At 33.4% G+C, this 23302-nt stretch overlaps 1 protein-coding gene across 30 annotated transcripts in view; it reads right to left on the bottom strand.

Moving 5' to 3' along the window:
- The window catches only part of LOC126818826 (phosphatidylinositol-glycan biosynthesis class W protein), a 112313-nt gene that overhangs the window by 48077 nt on the left and 40934 nt on the right, over window positions 1-23302 (bottom strand). For all 30 annotated transcript variants that reach the window (XM_050546435.2, XM_050546455.2, XM_050546446.2 and 27 more), the window contains one exon: window positions 6783-7190. In XM_050546435.2, the coding sequence (XP_050402392.1) occupies window positions 6783-7190 (408 nt within the window). The remainder of the gene's footprint in view (window positions 1-6782; window positions 7191-23302) is intronic.

The following is a 23302-nucleotide window of genomic DNA, read 5'->3' as shown; positions in this document are numbered from 1 at the left end:
TAATCTTTGCTTGTTCCAAATTATGTTCATAATTCTGTTGAAAAGGATGATGATGATGTAAATTCAAATGCTAACTAGAACTGCGAAGCAGTAATGACGGGTTTCACCGGTGCCACGTTACCCTTGAACTTATGTCACTTCCGGTACCAATGAAACCGTTAAACAGGTTTCCACATAAGCATTGCACACATGAAATAAAATGGACGCAGAAACAACCAAATCCAGCAATCAATTCATTTGCTACATGTCAGTGATCCTGTCAAAATTACATTACTTCCGGTGATAATGAAAATGTTAAATTGGTTTATGAAATCAGAAATAGCATCATCACATGGTGAAAATTTTATGTAAATCCTATAATAATTGCCACCTTTATAGACCAAAAACCTTGAAAAATGACTTGTAGAAAATCGCCTATTTCTCTGCAACCGTACAAGTTAGAAACCATTTTGAGGTATCTGTATGATCGAATGAGTTCATTCTATTTGTTGATTGGAATCAAATATCATAATTTTAAAAACATTACAAATCTGATTCATTTGAATAAAATATCTGTTTTGAAGGCTAAAAATACAGTTTTTGCCAAAATGACGTTACTTCCGGTGATAATGAAAATCTTAAATTACTTGTATGAAATCGTAAATGGCATTATGTATCACACAGTGAAAATTTCATGAAAATCGAATAATAATTGACACTTTTATTGACAAAAAACCTTAAAAAGTGACCTGTTGAAAATTGCCTATTTCTCCGCAACTGAACAAGTTAGAAACCATTTTGTGATATCTATATGATCGTAAGGGTTCATTGTATTAGTTGATTTGAATCAAATATCAAAATTTTAAACAAATAACAAATATGACTCATTTGAATAAATTACTGGTTTCGAAGGCTATAAATACAATTTTTGCCCAAATTACGTCATTTCCGGTGATATTGAAAATGTTAAATTGGTTTGACCTAGTTAAAATTGACATTACACATCAAATGGTGTCACTTTTATGAAAATCGAATAATAATTGACTCTTTTACAGGCAAACTAGCGTAAAAAGTGACTCATCCATAATTGCCCATTTCTCGGCAACTGCGCATATTACAAATTAATTCTCAAATACATTCTCTCCGTATAGATTATTGCTACGAGTTTATGAAAGTTACGAAGTAATATTTTAAAATATGAAAACGCTGGATGGGTTGTAAATAGCTTAATTTTACACCTTTTTTCACCTTTTAATCGAAATAGCCCGAAAACGGAATCGAAATTAAAAAAACTGGTCCCAACATTTTGTGCGCCTTTAAAGGGCGCACAATTTCAGTTATACCAGATTTGAAAAAAATAATATTTGCTTTCGAAAAATGGTACCTAACTGTCAAAATTGTAGTTTTTTGTCAATTTACGCCACTTCCGGTGCCGACAGATAACACTATTGGTAACAAAAAAAATGACAATTGAGACAATGGAGCATATGAACTTTGTTTTATACAAATCGAACAATAAATAATTAATCTAGGACTGAAAAACTGAATTAGCCAATGGGGGCCAAGGAAAATTACCGAGACAAAAAATTTTCACATTTTTGCCCAAGTCAGAGGACTCGTTATATTTGTGTAAAACACGACTAAAAAATATTCATAAATAAAAAAGTTTTTTGTAAAAATTTAAATTTTCTAAATTTAGCGCCTAATATCTGCGAAGATTTGCCGAAAATCAAAAATCAAAAGTAGCGTAGCTATGTGCCCCGTCTCCGGCTATGCCAAAATGCATCGAAAGTTAAAATCCAATGATTATTGTTAAAATTACTGCAATATTTCTAAAAACGATAGCTTTGGTGATTTCGGACATTTCGCATTGTCGCAGAACGTTCAAAATAGCTTTATCTTCTAAGTCACACCCACTTTTCCGATAAAACCGAAGAAATCGTAACGATCCGACAATCAGTTGCTGAGATCTACTCAAAACAAAAGAAGAATAATAATAATAACAACTAGAACTGCGAAGCAGTAATGACGGGTTTCACCGGTGCCACGTTACCCTTGAACTTATGTCACTTCCGGTACCAATGAAACCGTTAAACAGGTTTCCACATAAGCATTGCACACATGAAATAAAATGGACGCAGAAACAACCAAATCCAGCAATCAATTCATTTGCTACATGTCAGTGATCCTGTCAAAATTACATTACTTCCGGTGATAATGAAAATGTTAAATTGGTTTATGAAATCAGAAATAGCATCATCACATGGTGAAAATTTTATGTAAATCCTATAATAATTGCCACCTTTATAGACCAAAAACCTTGAAAAATGACTTGTAGAAAATCGCCTATTTCTCTGCAACCGTACAAGTTAGAAACCATTTTGAGGTATCTGTATGATCGAATGAGTTCATTCTATTTGTTGATTGGAATCAAATATCATAATTTTAAAAACATTACAAATCTGATTCATTCGAATAAAATATCTGTTTTGAAGGCTAAAAATACAGTTTTTGCCAAAATGACGTTACTTCCGGTGATAATGAAAATCTTAAATTACTTGTATGAAATCGTAAATGGCATTATGTATCACACAGTGAAAATTTCATGAAAATCGAATAATAATTGACACTTTTATTGACAAAAAACCTTAAAAAGTGACCTGTTGAAAATCGCCTATTTCTCCGCAACTGAACAAGTTAGAAACAATTTTGTGAAATCTATATGATCGTAAGGGTTCATTGTATTAGTTGATTTGAATCAAATATCAAAATTTTAAACAAATAACAAATATGACTCATTTGAATAAATTACTGGTTTCGAAGGCTATAAATACAATTTTTGCCCAAATTACGTCATTTCCGGTGATATTGAAAATGTTAAATTGGTTTGACCTAGTTAAAATTGACATTACACATCAAATGGTGTCACTTTTATGAAAATCGAATAATAATTGACTCTTTTACAGGCAAACTAGCGTAAAAAGTGACTCATGCATAATTGCCCATTTCTCGGCAACTGCGCATATTACAAATTAATTTTCAAATACATTCTCTTCGTATAGATTATTGCTACGAGTTTATGAAAGTTATGAAGTAATATTTTAAAATATGAAAACGCTGGATGGGTTGTAAATAGCTTAATTTTACACCTTTTTTCACCTTTTAATCGAAATAGCCCGAAAACGGAATCGAAATTAAAAAAACTGGTCCCAACATTTTGTGCGCCTTTAAAGGGCGCACAATTTCAGTTATACCAGATTTGAAAAAAATAATATTTGCTTTCGAAAAATGGTACCTAACTGTCAAAATTGTAGTTTTTTGTCAATTTACGCCACTTCCGGTGCCGACAGATAACACTATTGGTAACCAAAAAAATGACAATTGAGACAACGAAGCATATGAACTTTGTTTTATACAAATCGAACAATAAATAATTAATCTAGGACTGAAAAACTGAATTAGCCAATGGGGGCCAAGGAAAATTACCGAGACAAAAATTTTTCACATTTTTGCCCAAGTCAGAGGACTCGTTATATTTGTGTAAAACACGACTAAAAAATATTCATAAATAAAAAAGTTTTTTGTAAAAATTTAAATTTTCTAAATTTAGCGCCTAATATCTGCGAAGATTTGCCGAAAATCAAAAATCAAAAGTAGCGTAGCTATGTGCCCCGTCTCCGGCTATGCCAAAATGCATCGAAAGTTAAAATCCAATGATTATTGTTAAAATTACTGCAATATTTCTAAAAACGATAGCTTCGGTGATTTCGGACATTTCGCATTGTCGCAGAACGTTCAAAATAGCTTTATCCTCTAAGTCACACCCACTTTTCCGCTAAAACCGAAGAAATCGTAACGATCCGACAATCAGTTGCTGAGATCTACTCAAAACAAAAGAAGAATAATAATAATAAGAATAACTAGAACTGCGAAGCAGTAATGACGGGTTTCACCGGTGCCACGTTACCCTTGAACTTATGTCACTTCCGGTACCAATGAAACCGTTAAACAGGTTTCCACATAAGCATTGCACACATGAAATAAAATGGACGCAGAAACAACCAAATCCAGCAATCAATTCATTTGCTACATGTCAGTGATCCTGTCAAAATTACATTACTTCCGGTGATAATGAAAATGTTAAATTGGTTTATGAAATCAGAAATAGCATCATCACATGTTGAAAATTTTATGTAAATCCTATAATAATTGCCACCTTTATAGACCAAAAACCTTGAAAAATGACTTGTAGAAAATCGCCTATTTCTCTGCAACCGTACAAGTTAGAAACCATTTTGAGGTATCTGTATGATCGAATGAGTTCATTCTATTTGTTGATTGGAATCAAATATCATAATTTTAAAAACATTACAAATCTGATTCATTTGAATAAAATATCTGTTTTGAAGGCTAAAAATACAGTTTTTGCCAAAATGACGTTACTTCCGGTGATAATGAAAATCTTAAATTACTTGTATGATATCGTAAATGGCATTATGTATCACACAGTGAAAATTTCATGAAAATCGAATAATAATTGACACTTTTATTGACAAAAAAACCTTAAAAAGTGACCTGTTGAAAATTGCCTATTTCTTCGCAACTGAACAAGTTAGAAACCATTTTGTGATATCTATATGATCGTAAGGGTTCATTGTATTAGTTGATTTGAATCAAATATCAAAATTTTAAACAAATAACAAATATGACTCATTTGAATAAATTACTGGTTTCGAAGGCTATAAATACAATTTTTGCCCAAATTACGTCATTTCCGGTGATATTGAAAATGTTAAATTGGTTTGACCTAGTTAAAATTGACATTACACATCAAATGGTGTCACTTTTATGAAAATCGAATAATAATTGACTCTTTTACAGGCAAACTAGCGTAAAAAGTGACTCATGCAAAATTGCCCATTTCTCGGCAACTGCGCATATTACAAATTAATTTTCACATACATTCTCTCCGTATAGATTATTGCTACGAGTTTATGAAAGTTACGAAGTAATATTTTAAAATATGAAAACGCTGGATGGGTTGTAAATAGCTTAATTTTACACCTTTTTTCACCTTTTAATCGAAATAGCCCGAAAACGGAATCGAAATTAAAAAAAATAGTCCCAACATTTTGTGCGCCTTTAAAGGGCGCACAATTTCAGTTATACCAGATTTGAAAAAAATAATATTTGCTTTCGAAAAATGGTACCTAACTGTCAAAATTGTAGTTTTTTGTCAATTTACGCCACTTCCGGTGCCGACAGATAACACTATTGGTAACAAAAAAAATGACAATTGAGACAACGGGGCATATGAACTTTGTTTTATACAAATCGAACAATAAATAATTAATCTAGGACTGAAAAACTGAATTAGCAAATGGGGGCCAAGGAAAATTACCGAGACAAAAAATTTTCACATTTTTGCCCAAGTCAGAGGACTCGTTATATTTGTGTAAAACACGATTAAAAAATATTCATAAATAAAAAAGTTTTTTGTAAAAATTTAAATTTTCTAAATTTAGCGCCTAATATCTGCGAAGATTTGCCGAAAATCAAAAATCAAAAGTAGCGTAGCTATGTGCCCCGTCTCCGGCTATGCCAAAATGCATCGAAAGTTAAAATCCAATGATTATTGTTAAAATTACTGCAATATTTCTAAAAACGATAGCTTCGGTGATTTCGGACATTTCGCATTGTCGCAGAACGTTCAAAATAGCTTTATCCTCTAAGTCACACCCACTTTTCCGATAAAACCGAAGAAATCGTAACGATCCGACAATCAGTTGCTGAGATCTACTCAAAACAAAAGAAGAATAATAATAATAAGAATAATAATTTTAACAAAAACAATAGTGTTTCACACAAGCTACGCAGTGTGAAACCCTAATAATAATTTTAACAAAAACAATAGTGTTTCACACAAGCTACGCAGTGTGAAACCCTAATTATCAAAATAGGCAATATGATAGACCTACAAGAAATATCTGTTGTCCAAAAAGATTTGTAGATACCTGATAATGATGGTTAATTTATTTGTCATAATAATCTCATGTGATGTCTTATGAAATATTTGAAATTAGAACATAATTAATGTTTGTAAGATTAATCTGATTTTGTTTAATGGCTTGAAATATTTGAAATTCAGATGTTAACTTTTTATATGTATTTAGTTTAAGTTAGTTTCATTTCTTTTGAAGAAAGGGAGATGTAAGGATATAATACATGTACATTAATATTCAGTTGTCTGAATCCTATAAGACTAACCATAAGTTAGTTCCCTTTAATGTTAGACCAGAGTTACTTCCCTTATGTAGTTTGGATTGTCCAGGATACAACTGTATTATAAAACATGCCATGTGCTCGCCTGTCTGAATAAACCTTGCTGTTACTGTTATACTCATTTTTGTAGTCCTTCACACAGACACATTTGACATAAAACACAAGTATATTACACTGCACACCTATTTTCATCACTCTCATTTAATTAGCACTAAAGTTACCGTGTCCCAAAGCATCAACCAATCAAATTGCTCATCTCTGCTTACCCTATGCAGAAAATCCTCATCTTCAAACTCCATGAAGTTTTGCCCCCCCCCCTCCTTTGGAAAAAATGTCGACCATAAAAAATAATAGATTGTCCGTCAATTTTACAGTACCCGTGGGAACACTTCCTGCCCCCTTGTTGCTCTGAGCAAGTTACGTCCCTCCAGACAGACAGGCAGACCCATTTTAACAGTCCATTGCTTTCTTCGAAAGGCGGGAGACAAATATAGAAGTAACATTAATATTTAATAAATTACCTTCTATCTTTATATTTTCCTCTTGCTTCAGGTGATACGATTGCATTTCCAATAATGAAACATCCAACACCTACATCCATCGAACCTGTACCATATGTTTCAGTTTTCACATATCGACGTGGAAATATTGTAAAGTCCACAGCTAAAATTACAACTGCTGTCTGTACATTTAGAATAGCACGAAAGTAGTTAATAAATGGTCTTTTCTCCGACATATCAATATCAAATACACCACTTCTTGTATATTTTTCATTTCGACCCTCTGTCTTCTTAGCAAGTGACATAAATATGCTTAATATAATCAAACATACCAAAGATGTGACGAATATAAAAAGGTGCTCACTAAACATTGTTGGACCCAAAATCAACGGTAGAATTATACACACAAAATCTAGAAAAAACTTTGACCTATAAAATAAAAGGTTGGTTGCCAGGCAAAGAAACATACACCCACAGCAGCTCAGTTCCCTGGGCAGTAAACAAGGGTTGTCGCATAATTTTTCTTTTGTTGGTAATGAAAAATTTACAATACACTAAGTCTTAACTCTGATTAAGTATAACAACTCATCAAGTAATTATCAGAAATCATTAGAATTTGTTTGGCTTCTAGTTCTGCTCCATGATAACGTTTAGTTTACAAAACATTTAATATCATAGATTTAGTGTTCAAATTATCAAACCAGCGGCTGCCAGGCAGGATACGCCCAGTGATTTTTCCTACAATCAGGGGCCATAATTCAGGAAATTACAATTCGATATGCGCAAATATCAAAAGGAACCGAGATCTTTGGGTTATAAACTTACATTTCAAGTTTCAACAAAATCTGATAAAAATTGTGACCTCTACTGGGTCCACAACCTTGATATACCATATTTTTACACTATTCCCGTAGAAGCGGCAGCCTTTTTGTCAGGCAGTTTTGGTTTTATTTTCAGGAAATTCAAACTCAACCTTCATTACGGTGTAACGGTGATATAATCAAACAGATTTTTAAATCGGATAATAATTGTGACCTCCAGAGGGACCACAATCTAAAAGATAGGTTGCCAGCCAACGAAACATACGCCAACAGCAGCTATATCGTCCGGGCAGTCAACAAGAGTTGTCGCATATTTTTACTTTTTCCGGTAATGAAACATTTATAATACATTAAAATCTGATCAAAAATAACAACTCATTATCAAGTAATTATCAGAACACCATTAGAATTTGTTTGGTTTTTATAAAGTTCGGCCCCATGCTAACGTTTAGTATACGAAACTTTTAACATCATGGATTTAGCTTTCAAGTCATAAAGATTCATTGAAAATCAATATACTTGTTCGTCTCAAGACCTTAAACTATGTGTATCAATCTGAAGTCAATCGGATGATAACTTTAGCCTCTATGATTCTTCATCTCATGGCCTCAAACACTGTGTATAAATTTAAAGTCAATCGGATATTAACTTTTATCTCTAGAGCGTCCACAAGATTTTTTGAAGTGATCAAGGGTCATAACTCTGGCAGTAATTATTGAAAATCAATAGGCTTCTTCGTCTCATGACCTTAAACACTGTATAAATTTAATGTCAATCGGATATTAACTTTGACCTCTAGAGTGTCCACAAGCAACTGTGGACGGACGAATGGGGGCAACGACAATATAAGACTACATTTCAATGTGAGCATATAAAAATCAATAGGATTCTTCATTTCATGACCTTAAACACTGTGTATAAATTGAAAGTCAATCAGATTTTAACTTAAGCCTCTATCACAAGATTTTTTTAAAGTGATTAGAAATTTTTGTAAATCAATAGGCCTCCTCGTCTCACGACCTTAAAAACTGTGTATAAATTTGAAGTCAATCGGATATTAACTTTAACCTCTGGAGCATTCACAAGATTTTTCAAAGTTAACAAGGGCCATAACTCTGGAAGTGATTATTGGAAATCGATAGGCTTCTTCGTCTCATGACATTGAAGACTGTGTATAAATTTAAAGTCAATCGGGCAGTTTCGGTCCAATTTTCACAATATTGGAACTCAACCATCATTACAGTGTAACTGTGATATATTTGAACGGTTTTTAAAATGAAATAAAGATAGGTTGCCAGGCAACAAAACATACGCCCACAGCAGCTAAATCGTCTGGGCAGTCGCATATTTTTACTTTTTTCGGTAATTAAATATTTATAATACACTAAAATCTGATTAAGAGCAACAACTCAGAAAACCATTAGAATTTGTTTGTTTTCTATAAAGTTCTGTCCTATGCTAACGTTTTGTATACAAAACTTTTAATATCATGGATTTAGCTGTTCCAAGTCATAAAAATTCATTGAAAATCAATATACTTGTTCATCTCAAGATCTTAAACTCTGTGTATAAATCTGAAGTCAATCGGATGATAACTTTAGCCTTTAGAGCGTCACAAGATTTTGCAAAGTGATCAAGGGCCATAACTCTGGCAGTAATTATCGGAAATTGCTAAAAATCAATAGTCAATCGGATATTAACTTTGGTCTCTAGAGCGTCCACAAGATTTTTTGAAGTGATCAAGGGCCAGAACTCTGGCAGTAATTATCTGAAATCGCTGAAAATCAATAGGCTTTTTCCTCTCAAGACCTTAAACACTGTGTATAAATTTAAAGTCACTCGGATATTAACCTTAGCCTCTAGAGTTTGTGGACGCCCGACGGTTTGAGGAACGGGGGCGACGACAATATACGACCACATTTAAATGTGAAACTTCCAGTCAGTAGAAACAGGAAACACAAACCAAGTACAGACGGTTTGATGGGATCAATTTTGACCAAGTCAAAATGATGCATTTGATATTCAGATAAGTTTATATAAAATAATTAATAGAATACAATATAAAAAAACCATCGTTTTATCCAACGTTTCGTCAGTAAAAATACTTCTTCAGGGATGAAGAGCTAAATTCAAAATGACTGGAAGTCAGTTATGACATCATAAGAAGTTATGACATCGTGGGAGTGATGACGTCATAGACTTAGATACATAACGTGAAAGGTTAGCTTAACTAAAACTTAGGTAAAATTTTACAAGTTTGAAAAACTTATGCATGATTATGAATGATTTTGAAACCGCCTGGATTTAACTCATTTAAACCGTTAGGCCAAACTGAATCAAGTCTATGAATCCACAGACTTTCTGCTGTGTTCAATTTTTTCTGATCTTTATCAGGAATTTTTTGTACTATGGTATACACGAAATCATGACCCGGTATATTAAAATGGGAGGTTACATGGGGGGAATGGCCAGGTTTTTTAAGCTTTATATTACTTCTATGCTTATTAAGTCGAATGCTGAAAGGAGTAATGGTTTGGCCTACATATTGCATACTACAGGTTTTACATGTTTAACAATATACAAAATAAGAACTGGCACAGTTGACAGAGTCTCTATTCTTGAATGTTTTCATGTCTTTACTGGTTACTTCTTGATTATTACACATAGTCTTGCATGATTTGCATAATTTTCGTAAACAAGGTTGACATCCGTATGAAATTTTGTCCTTAATATGCTTATTACTAGTGTTAGAAGTTCTCAACTTATTTTCTTTCAAGATATTGCAAAGTTTAAACGCATGTTTCTCGGAAACGCTGCCAACATTTTTTTTTCAAGCTTTCACAATCGAGAGTCAAATGGGTAGTGTATTGTGTGAAACCATTGTACAATTTTTCTAATTGTCATGGGTAGCCGAAAAAAGAGATCGAAAATTGAAAACAGCGTATTTTTACGATTTGGAGCATGTTTTGGGGGTCTTTTTCTCGAAAAGTCAACTTAAAATATTTTTGGGGAACTTGTTATATATAGAGAGTCTAATCGGCAGTCTTATGTATGAAATCATTGCGCAACAGTCCGAAATATCAGGAGTAGGAAAGCAAAGGGATCGAAAATTGAAAACAGCGTATTACATTATTAAGCGAAACTTGCAATAAGAGTGGATAAAATCTGTACGTTTTGTCAACGTATAGAGCATATTCAAGAGTGATTTTTCTTTCACAGTGACGATAATTGAACTAAAATTATTTCAACTATGAGTGTTTACTTCAACCCAAAATATGGGTTTAATGACCCATAACAGAAATAGTTGAATTCTGTCTGTAATAATTAGTCTTTGAATTAATATGGTTGCTTCTTTCTCAAAATGATCTCGTAACCGTAATCATCTCGACCGAATCGTCGGCTCACGCTGTGTTATAAGTAAGTCCAATTTCACACTTGTATGCAGTAGTATCGAATATTGTACTTGTGACAGAAAACCTGATGTTGTTTAAGCATGGGCTATCTGTAATTATTATCAAGTATTTACATGTTAGTGACGTCAAATCTTTAACATGCACAAAACCAGGAAATTGACAATAATTCATTGAATATTCAATCAATTTTTGAAACAGCTACATATTTCAGTAGCTGACATGAACGCGATTGTGATGTCCCATGTACACATTGGTGTGACCGTAACAGATATCTTAGTAGTTGAAATTCTATATAAGAGTTGACTAGCGCCGCTGTACGAGCATGTTTAGAGGTCTTTTTCTCAAAAAGGCAATCTAATATTATTGGGGGAACTTCTTCTATAGAGAGCCTAATCGATATTTTTGTGTATGAGACCACCTACAACGGTCAAAAGTATCAGGAGTAGCTCAATAGATGTTTCTGAGAATTCTGGTACAGAAAGTTAAGTATCCAAACAACTTGTTAAAGCTATCCTGACAATGATCTAAAAACCGGAAGTAGTCGAAAAAATATCCGATATTTTGAAACCAGCGGCTGCCAGACAGGATACGCCCACATTTTCGAGAGATGGATAAAGAACAAGCTAAAAAGAAAGTGATTTTTCCTACAATCAAGGGCCATAATTCGGAAAATTACAATTCGATATGCGCGAATATCGAAAGGAACCGAGATCCTTGGGTTATAAACTTACATTTCAAGTTTCAACAAAATCAGATAAAAATTGTGACCTCTATCACTGAGAAGTAGTAAAGGTGAGATTTTTACGTTTACAGTATAGATTTCGCGCTGACGCGTAGGTGTTAAATCTAATTTACCGTGCGATTTTTTGTTCGACACAGTGGTTTTTTTTACGCAGATCGGTCTTTGTTAAGTGTAGGTCTTTATACATGGATTTATACGTGGGATAGGTACGTATATCCTTTCTTATAAGTATTTCATTTCTTGATGAATACTACGTGTTTTGTACTTCGTACCATAGTCGTACTGCAGTTATTTATATATTTGATCTTTTTTGTGGGTTAAATGCTCGTATCTTAAAATTGATCACACGCAGTACCGTCATTTCCTGATATCATAACCAACCCCAATTTGATTATCCGATATATTCTAATCGCCATTGTTATCAGATTAACCAATCTGTTTTCGAAGCAGCCATTATATTGTAATCATATTTTCATACAAAACAGCTTTTCGCCGATTTACATTCCCGATATATTCGCATTAGGGTATGTTTGGTTCCCTTCTTTCAACAGCTCAGATGACCCTTCTTGGACAATTAGTCAAACGTAAAGAAATTAACTCTCGGTCCCGCATCCGTTGCATGAATAAATCGAAAGCACGGACTAGGCACGGCTCCATGTGTCGCCTAGCTTGTTCTATTCTAAAAGCATGCGATCGCCTTTGGAAATCACTTTGGTGTCTTTTTTTTTATTTCGGTCGCTTTATTTGAAACTATTTTCATAATAAGCCGTAGTAATTTTTTATTTTTTTTTACTGCCAATTCTGCTTAATTGTGTGCGCTTCGAAATCTAAAAACTTGACGTAAAACAAATCATGGATACGGTTTAGAATAGGGTTATAGCAATGATCTATTTGTTAAAGGCCTGTTAATACAGTATGAACAATATGGAATAATAAATATGTGTCCGTATATACCAAAAATAAATCACATAAAACAGATGAATAATACAACGTAGATTTGAAACAGATAGTCTTCAAGTATATGCGTAAATATGTTTCCCTTTTGTCTAAATCCCATTTGTTATTTTGAATGATACCGAGAAATCACTTAAAGCTGTTACAATCGAGAAAATATTATAAACATAAAGGGGGCGTGGGGCATTAGCAATGTGATAACTCATACATAAAAAAAAATAATGATGCACACCAAAGTTTTTGCATAAAGAGATGGTTTGTCATGTATATTTCAGTAAATTTCACTATATTTGTTATGTATTCTATTCACATCGACATGTAAAATTGCCTGAAAGAATTAGTCCACTACCTTTATAGGAATATATTTATATAATTAGGCGATAATAATTTATTGCTGCAGTTACCCATTTCGACATATTCACTTTAAAGTCATAGTTTTAAACCTATATAGCTTCATTTTCAATATTTCTGGCTATAATTTATTATTCTATATTGAGTTCCACGTTATGATTTTTTTAAAAAAGAAACTAGTTCAGATCAACAGTAATTTCTAATACACCTTTGATGTAATTAAAATATCTATAGCTTATGTACATAATCCATTGAGGCGTTTGTGTCGCTGACAAATTACAGTTTTTAAATAGGATACACAACACATCGTTATTAACTTACAGAGTCATGACGAATTTTAAATTTTATTAAACCAAAGTCATCATATAACAAGACAGTGAATGTATTTGGAATATTGTTGGTCTGTTCTGAAATCTATAAATTTACCTGTGGTTTATAATACACATTATACAGCTACAATGGAATTGTGTGTCCATTTATTGCCCCTAATAAAGTCTGGCAGCAGTTATATAACATCTAGGTCAACGTTGTTACAAGTTGGTGATCAGCGAAGCGTATAGTTCGTGCTCTGGTGTCAGTTTGGTGATTATAATTAGAAATGTAAATTTCTACTATGTGAATTGGAAATTCCTTTTAATAATTTAACAAATCCAAAAAGATGAACAACCAAACATAAAATAATCTGTTAATATTATTAGAAAAGACTTTAAATTTTCCAGAAAGATTTTTTTTGTTTTGTTTTTTTTTTGGAAATATGCGATAGCAAAATATCATAGTCCTATGTTTTAGCATTAGTCCACATACGCCGTGATAATGTCGGCATAGTAGCACAAGCATTTCTCCTTTTCAATGTCATCGCGTATTTCTTGGCCTTATATTTCTTTGAATAATTTGAATAACAACTTGATAACGTTTCCCCGTCTTCGCCCTGCCCAGTCTTAAATTCCACCCATTGACTATGTTTCTTTAAAAAACCCATAAAATTCCACAAACTATCATTATTGGAGGAAATATGCGTGTAGCAGCGAATGTCTTGGCTAATACCAATTGCCAATTTGATGAAAAATAAAGCACACAATTCATACGTTACGATTTAATTAAAACATTTAATTATGAACGCATATAAACATCAATATGTGACAACAAATAATGGTATTGCTTATACTCTTTATCTTGTCTAGTTCATTTCTTTGTTTGAACATTTCTCTGATTACAACATAATATAATGACTTGGACAGTTTTTTCGTTTCAGATACTAACCGAAATTTCCTATGAGAAAAAAAATGAAATGAATATAATATATACATATTATGTTAATAGAAAAGGCTTTATTTAAATGAGATGCGGGAAAAGTGAACCACACATTTATCCATTGCAATAAGATCAAAATTGAATATACCACAGTATTCACCCACATTACAAAATTGTCCTTTTTGTTGTACTTATTGAAATAAACTGTAACAATTCCAACTAACTTTATCAGCTAATCCATTGGAGCACGAGAAACAGCTCTCTCAACATTAAAGAACAGTTCCGTGTGAAAAGTGTGCACGAACCGACACAGAACCTGTGGTTTCTTAGTACTGTGGAGTCAATTAATAAAGCTATTTCATACAATGGAAAACAAGCGGCTATATGAACAAGCGTCTCAATATTAGGTCATATATCAGTATTATTCTTTCAAAGACGAGCTTGTTACACAGAGTTCGATCGAATCTGAATAATGTTCGGCAATGGGCAATATTACCGTGGGTGGAAGCGTGCGCATGTCTCTATTTTCATCAGTGTTATTTGTAATGTGAGTTATCATTTGTTATATATAGTGAGGAAATTACTTTTTCTCGGTAGTCCTATCTATGACCCAGGCAAGAAACTATACATTTATATATTAATAAGTCAACGTGTAGTAAATATACATTGTAGCAGTGACGAAAACTTATAGATTTTCATTAATTGTGCAATTTTACATTTATAAACTTGCTTTCGAAACAAGATTCGTTAATCTGATAACAATGGCGATTAGAATATATCGGATAATCAAATTGGGGTTGGTTATGATATCGGGAAATGACGGTACTGCGTGTGATCAATTTTAAGATATGAGCATTTATAGTTCAGTGGTACGCACGATAATTTGTAAACAAATTTAACCCCAAAAAGATCAAATATATAAATAACTGCAGTCCGACTATGGTACGAAGTACAAAACACGTAGTATTCATCAAGAAATGAAATACGTATAAGAAAGGATGTACGTACCTATCCGACGTATAAGAAAGGATATACGTACCTATCCCACGTATAAATCCATGTATAAAGACCTACACTTAACAAAGACCGATCTGCTTAAAAAAAACACTGTGTCGAACAAAAAATCGCACGGTAAATTAGATTTAACACCAATGCGTCAGATAAAGCCTGCTGGTCCTTGATAAATCACCTTTGCTGCAGTTATCAAAGAATACACACCGTGTCAGTCGTTTTTAACCCGTTCGTTAATTAACACACCAGTACAGAAAACGCACCGTCGCCGAGATTTTCACTCCTAGCGATAATTATATCACCTTTCAGTCAATTTCACACCCCTGTTAATTAACACACCGTACCTACAGATTTTACCCTCTTCGTATTAGATTTGTTGCGATAATTAGAATTTTACCGATATTGGTAGAAATTTACTAAAAAGCGCGAAATCTATACTGTAAACGTACAAATCTCACCTTTACTACTTCTCAGTGAAAGGTCCACAACCTTGATATACCATATTTTTACGCTATTTGAGAACGAACGGCGGCCATTTTGTCTGTCAATTTTGGGCCGATTTTCACGAAATTCGAACTAAGCTGTCCTTAGGGTGTAACGGTGATATAATAATAGGTTTTTTTAAATCGGATAAAAATTATGACCTCTATAGGGTCCACAAGCAAAAAACGTGATTTTTCGTACAATCAGGGGCCATAATTCAGGAAGTTACGGTCAGATATGGTTAAAAATTGTGACCTCTGTAGGGTCCACAACCTTAATATACCGGATATTAACTTTAGCCTTTAGAGTGTCCAAAAGATTTTTCAAAGTGATCAAGGGCCATAACTCTGGCAGTACTTATCGTAAATCGCTGAAAATCAAAAGGCTACTTCGTCTCATGACCTTAAGCACTGTGTATAAATTTAAAGTCAATCGGATATTAACTTTGGCCTCTAGAGCGTCCACAAATTTCTTTGAAGTGATCAAGGACCATAACTCTGGCAGTAATGATCGAAAATCACCGAAAATGAATAGACTTCTTCGTCTCATGACCTTAAACACTGTGTATAAATTTAAAGTCAATCGGATATTGACTTTAGCCTCTAGAGTGTCCACAAGATTTTTCAAAGTGATCAAGGGCCATAACTCTGGCAGTAATTATCTGAAATCGCTGAAAATCAATAGGGGCTTCTTCATCTCATGACCTTAAACACTGTGTAGAAATTTAAAGTCAATCGGATATTAACTTTGGCCTTTAGAGCGTCCACAAGATTTTTTGAAGTGATCAAGGGCCATAACTCTGGCAGTAATTATCGAAAATCGCTGAAAATGAATAGACTTCTTTGTCTCATGACCTTAAACACTGTGTATAAATTTAAAGTCAATCGGATATTAACTTTAGCCTCTAGAGCATCCACAAGATTTTTCAAAGTGATCAAGGGCCATAACTCTGGCAGTAATTATCTGAAATCGTTGAAAATCAATAGGCTTCATCGTCTCATGACTTTAAACACTGTGTATAAATTTAAAGTCAATCGGATATTAACTTTGACCTGTAGAGCGTCCACAAGATTTTTTTAAGTGATCAAGGGCCATAACTAGGGGTGATGATTTTCCGTTTCAGAAAATGGCATATTCCGTTTTAAGTATTTTTAATTCCGTTATTTTCCGTTTCAGAGCTGACCATATTCCGTTTTTTCGAGATAAAATGTTATTTTATGAATAAATGAATAAAACATCTTAAAATGCCTTTTATTACAAAATGGACCATTTTAAACCAATGATAACAAATGTTGAATTGTGAATGACTTGTAATGTTCAATGACTAGTTATTCTTTAAACCAGTTTCCCGAATTAAATAACAGAAAATTACATCTTGTGAGCTCGTTTCATCTTTTTAGCAGACGAAGCCATTTTTCTCAGCTGCTAGGTGTAGTCGCGATTTATCCAGACATCTTCGTAGTTACTACCGTTTCTTCGAGAATAAGGGCTGGATTCACAAGGCTACGGTATATTTCTGATGTCACGTGGTTAAACACGAGTCACGAGCCCGGCAGTAAAATAAGACGTAAATGAAACGATTTTTACTTTTATGAAGTGACAGAAGTTTTTTTTAAGACATATATATACATTACAATGTTTAATTCAAGTTAAACTACAGAGTAATTTTATAATGGGATACATGAAAGACGGGTTTTCGTTTCGATTAAAATTATGATTCCTAAATGATGAAATGAAAGTAGCGAAATACTAAAATGGACAGTAACAAAACCACGCGATATCATTCAATATTTCCGATTTTTATGAATAAAAAGATGAAATACTTGGATAACTGCAAAATTATTTTGAGTTTGTGTTTAGTATCAGCAAATATCGGCTTTTCCGTATTTTTCCGTGTGAGATTTCAAATTCCGTTTTGAGTGGACAATTCCGCGATTTCCGCGTTTTTTCCGCGATCACGGAAAATCATCACCCCTACATAACTCTGGCAGTAATTATCGGAAATAGCTGAAAATCAATAGGGTTTTTCGCTTCATGACCTTAAACACTGTTTATAAATTTAAAGTCAATCGGATATTAACTTTGGCCTGTAGAGCATCCACAAGATTTTTTGAAGTGATAAAGGGCCATAACTCTGGCAGTAATTATCGGAAATCGCTGAAAATCGATAGGCTTCTTCGTCTCATGACCTTAAACACTGTGTATAAATTTAAAGTCAATCGGATATTAACTTTGGCCTTTAGAGCGTCCACAAGATTTTTTGAAGTGATCAAGGGCCATAACTCTGGCAGTAATTATTGGAAATCGCTGAAAATCAATAGGCTTCTTCGTCTCATGACTTTAAACACTGTGTATAAATTTAACGTCAATTGATTATTAACTTTGACCTCTAGAGCATCCACAAGATTTTTTGAAGTGATCAAGGGCCATAACTCTGGCAGTAATTATCGAAAATCGCTGAAAATCAATAGGCTTCTTCGCTTCATGACCTTAAACACTGTTTATAAATTTAAAGTCAATCGGATATTAACTTTAGCCTCTAGAGCGTCCACAAGATTTTTTGAAGTGATCAAGGGCCATAACTCTGGCAGTAATTATCGGAAATCGCTGAAAATCAATAGGCTTCTTCGTTTCATGGCCTTAAACACTGTATATAAATTTAAAGACGGACGGACGGATGGGGGCGACGACAATATACGACCACATTTCAATGTGGGCATATAAAAATACATAAAACGAATAATGACATTCCTTCTCATCTCCTTTTCCATAAGTGACTGCTTCAAAATATTTTTATAACTTTTAATTATTTTGTTTTCGCGGACTTGGTCTTTTTCGCAGCCATATTAATGCGCAGGCCATATTAATGCGCAGGTGAAAAGGTTAGGAGAATTTGTGCCTGAAAGTTCAGGACCCGGGATTTCAGCCAATCAGCAAACAGAAAAATCGTCATTTCGGGCACTGATGTAAATATCAACAAAAACGCGTGTTTGATTATTTTTTCATCGTCTTGACTAAGTTTCTTGAAGTAGGAAGTGCCTTATTCGCCAGGCAATCAAGGATCCTGGCAAATTAGTTCAGTTTAGTGATACCAGTTGGAATGCTGCTGTGAACTACGCTTCTCAGTGACAAAATCTCTACGGAGAAGAGCAAAAAATTGCCGTTTATCATGATGTGTTTGAAGGTAAAGTAGCCCTGAAGTACATTAATTTTTTTTCTCTCTTTCTTACACTGAAATGACTACGGATTCTTTATGTCTATGCATTATTTAAACAGACACATTTTTGGTTTAAACAGTATTTATTTAGCATACATTTGCATACGAAATACAATAAATACTAAATTATATATGGATTCGGAAACAACCTATGCCAGTAGTTTATTAAACTGTCTCTGCAAATGGTAATAGTAATAAACAAAATAAAATATAAATGGCATGTTGAATATAAATGTTTAAAGCAATATCTAAGTTTATTTTGATATTGCAGTAGGAGATCTATTTCATACTGACTAGATACTGCAAATTTTGAAAACTAGGTCATATGCATTTATTTTTTTCAAAATATAAACTTTATTCAAAGTTGGGCTGTAATTTTTAACTTTTTGTAGGCTCAAAAGAAGAAGCATTGAAGGTGTACGGTTATCACTCCAAATGCTATTCTCGCTTCTGTGATAAACAACAGATCCAGCATTCAGAAAAGAGAGCCTTGAAAAGGGCGGCACCAGCAGCATCTGAGACCCAACCAGACGGGTGCAGACTGTTTCGTAACCTGGCTGTTTAGTACTCAGTTCATTCGTACCTCACTTCGTACCTCAAACTGATTCGTACCTTTTCCTATGTTGCTGAAATCAGTTGAAAGAAATTGAATATGCCGAACCAGAATTAGAATATGCACGAGATTTGTACCTCAAATTGATTAGTTCCTTTTACTAAATCCAACGGTTGCGCTAAATTTATAAAAGTGGCTGCCGAACGAGAATTAGAATACACAAGTGATTTGTACCTCAAATTGATTCGTACCTTTTCCTATATGTTATTGAAAGAAATTAATATAAATCTATATGCTGTTGAAAGAAATTGAAATAATAAACAAACGATTACCTGCCTTTTTTGAAATCTGGTGTTGATTATCAACCCATTCTGTTCAGTGAGTTGTGATTATTGACGACAATTGAATGGTGATTATTAAAGCAGATTAAAAAAACGATTGAAAAAGTATATATTTAATCTGGTGTTAATTATTGAACACATTCTGCTGGGTGAGTTGTTATTGTCATTTGTGATTATTGACGATAATTGATTTGGTTGTTAAAGCGGTTAAAAACGATTGAACATACTAAGAATTCCAAAATGCGACACGTAATGTATTATTCATTACATAATAACCCTTAAATCAATTTAACTCACTGTAAGGTGGAACTGCATGCTTTCTGATATGATTTGGTTATTTAAGCCTAAAAATAGAACACAGCAAGTCTCCAATAGGTGCCTACGTGTGAAGATGGGCGCACGCGTTTCTTTGATATGTTATTTGTTATATCATGGACCGGATATACGGTTACATGTATATCACGAGGCAATTCTGTTACTGAAACCCAACTGCATGAAAATGGCTTTCGATCGTAACCGATGTAAATTTAGTGAAATGCTGAAGCAATTTTAGTTTAAATATATATTCTTTGTGTGTGAATTACTACTATTGGGCAGGCTGTGTAATATCAATATGGAAATTTCTATTATTTTTTTTTAAATGCATACAATTCGCTTTTTGTTATTAAATCATTGTAGCTAATTTCTTTTTAATATTTTAACAGGCTGTGGTATGTGATTTAAATGTTTCATATTCATGTAATTATCAATGCAATGCATAAAATTCTTGTTATTAAATCATCGTAGCTATATGCTCGTTCGGCAGCCATTTTTATAAATTAAGTGCAGCCGTTTGATCAAATCGTTTCACCTTTACTTCAATTTCTTTTAACTGATTTAAACAACATAGGAAAAGGTACGAATCAATTTAAGGTACAATGTGACGTACGAAACAGCTCATGTGAGGTACGAATGAACTAAGTACGAAACAGCCAGGTTTACGAAACAGCCGACATCCAACCAGACAGTCCTTCAACTCCTTCACCAAAAAAGAGATAAAGATACCATCGACCGTTATCATGTACAGTCACAGCCTTATGAAGTTATGATTAAGAATCAAAAATTCGTTAAGGCCTTCATAAAACTTGGCAGTAGTTTCACCATCGATGACACCCTCATTAACATTTTAGAAGAATTGTTTGCGATTTGTATGAACAAAAAGGTACTATGTATACATTGCAATTGCAAAACTAACTGCGACTCTAAAAGATGTTCATGTAGACTTGCAAATCTCCCATGCACTGATCTTTGTGGATGTAGGGATTGCAATAAAACTATACTTACAACAACAGAAATTGATTCTGATGACTTATCAGATGATGATATTGATGAATATTGACATACAATAATAATAAATTACATTTTTTGAGTGCCAAATCCACCCATGAGCATGCTCAAAGTGCTTTTAAGAGCAGTATACGGTGTGTGCATACATGACATGTCTTTTCAATTTTAGTAATATTTTATGAACAAATGAGAGTTTAATTGGGTTTTACTGTCATGAATATTTTGAGGTCTTTTACACATCGTATTATGCATTGTTATTGTTATGACTGTTTTTTTTCTAAATTTATCTCCCAGTTAAAAATTGAACTTGTTAATAAATACAAAATTAATAATATTTTTGTCTTATTATTGTGCATTGCCTTTAGAGTATGTCAATTGCTGTATGTAGCATTGTTTTGCATATCAAACATAGACATGTACAAGTAACCTGCGGTTAGTCGAACATTCTTCGATCTATGTTGGTTTGCAATGCCGGCACTTATTTTGCAAAATGACGAAAAATTAAATTTTAGTATACAGGTCTAATGTACATACAATTATGGCCTGATGGAAATCATAGTTTGGGACTTACAGGTTGGGGCCACAAAAATCTGTTTTACTCAGTTAAGAATTTGGTCAGATTTAGTGTACCTTGGCAGAAATATAACCACCATTCATTAGATCTAATAGAAAGACTGTCAAGAAATTATCCATCAGAAATTTTCCCCCAATATTCAGATTCAAGCTAGTAAAAGGTGGTCGAAATATGAGTGAATTCTCAGCTCAGTAAAAAAAAAATGGAAAATAAATAATGATTTGTAGCTCTGGGCCAGTTGTCACCAGACCTTCCCCCATTATTGAAAACAGCATACATGAGTGTACATACATGACGATACATATGACGCAATTTGCACTGAGTTTGAAGCTCAAATTCAACATGTCAAAAGATATAAGTGTGCCACGATTACCCTGCATCAATTTCGTGCCAATCCTTGATGAAATATCGTTTCCGCAAAGCCCAAACTATCAATAAACACACATAAAACAAGATTAGTTCAGTTGACCAGATCGTGGTATTGTTTATAAACAATGATCACGTGACTAATCACCTGACGTGATCAAACGATTTTCATTGGACAATTACTTGACCGCGTAGCAGCTTCGTGTTATGACGAGAAAAAATATAATTCTTATTCAGATAATTTTATAAATATTATACATACTGAATGCCACATGTGAAGGCTGCTAGTTAGGCTTTCACCTTCGGTGAAAGGCTATTGTTATTACTAAGATTAATATTACTATTATTTTTTTTTTTATTGGGGGAAGCTAGATCTCAGCAACTATAAGAGATAGAGGTTTGAAATTTGATTTTCTGTTGGAAAAGTGGTGTGCAGCTACTGCTTAAAGCTATTTCGAAATTTGTGCGCATAGCGGAAATGCGTCAAATCTTTAACGTGCACGAAAATTGAAAATCGGCCATTATTCTCTTAATTCTCAATGGATTATTCAGATATTTACATTTTTGGATAGCTGGAGACATTTCTGAGCAGATAGCAGTTCAAAACTGTGGAAATTAGAAACTTTGTCGATCTCATTTTTTTGGTGAAAAATGGAAAATTTTCTAAAATTTTTATTTTTGGGAATTTTGAAATTTCAGTTATATTTTTGGATAGCTGACATCAATCCGATTCCAACAATATAAGTTTTGTTCTGAAATGTTGACTTTGATTTTTCACTTTTTTTCGCATTTTGGTCAAATCGTAGAGTTCTTATTTTTTTAAAACGGCTCCAACGATTTTTCTGAAACTTCAGGAATATGAAGTCGAAGGACCAGACCAGTCCATGAACTATAAATAAAAAATCCCCTAATCACCGGAAGTAGTCAAGAAAGGTATCCAAACTTTGACAAAATTGTGAAAAATGGGCGTCTGTGCGGAAAATGCGTGTTCTTGTTGTTTAGTTAAAGTTTTATATCGTTTAATAGCCAGTCAGATGGTACTTCAGCGACAAGTTTCTATCAAAAACTAAAAAAGTTATATGACCTTGAAAAGTAAGGTATTTTGCGATTTCGAGCAACTTTAGACGCATGTTTCTCG

The sequence above is a fragment of the Patella vulgata genome, chromosome 4 (genome assembly GCF_932274485.2).
Source record: "Patella vulgata chromosome 4, xgPatVulg1.2, whole genome shotgun sequence".
NCBI lineage: Eukaryota > Metazoa > Mollusca > Gastropoda > Patellidae > Patella > Patella vulgata.
This window is presented reverse-complemented; position numbering and strand designations above follow the sequence as displayed.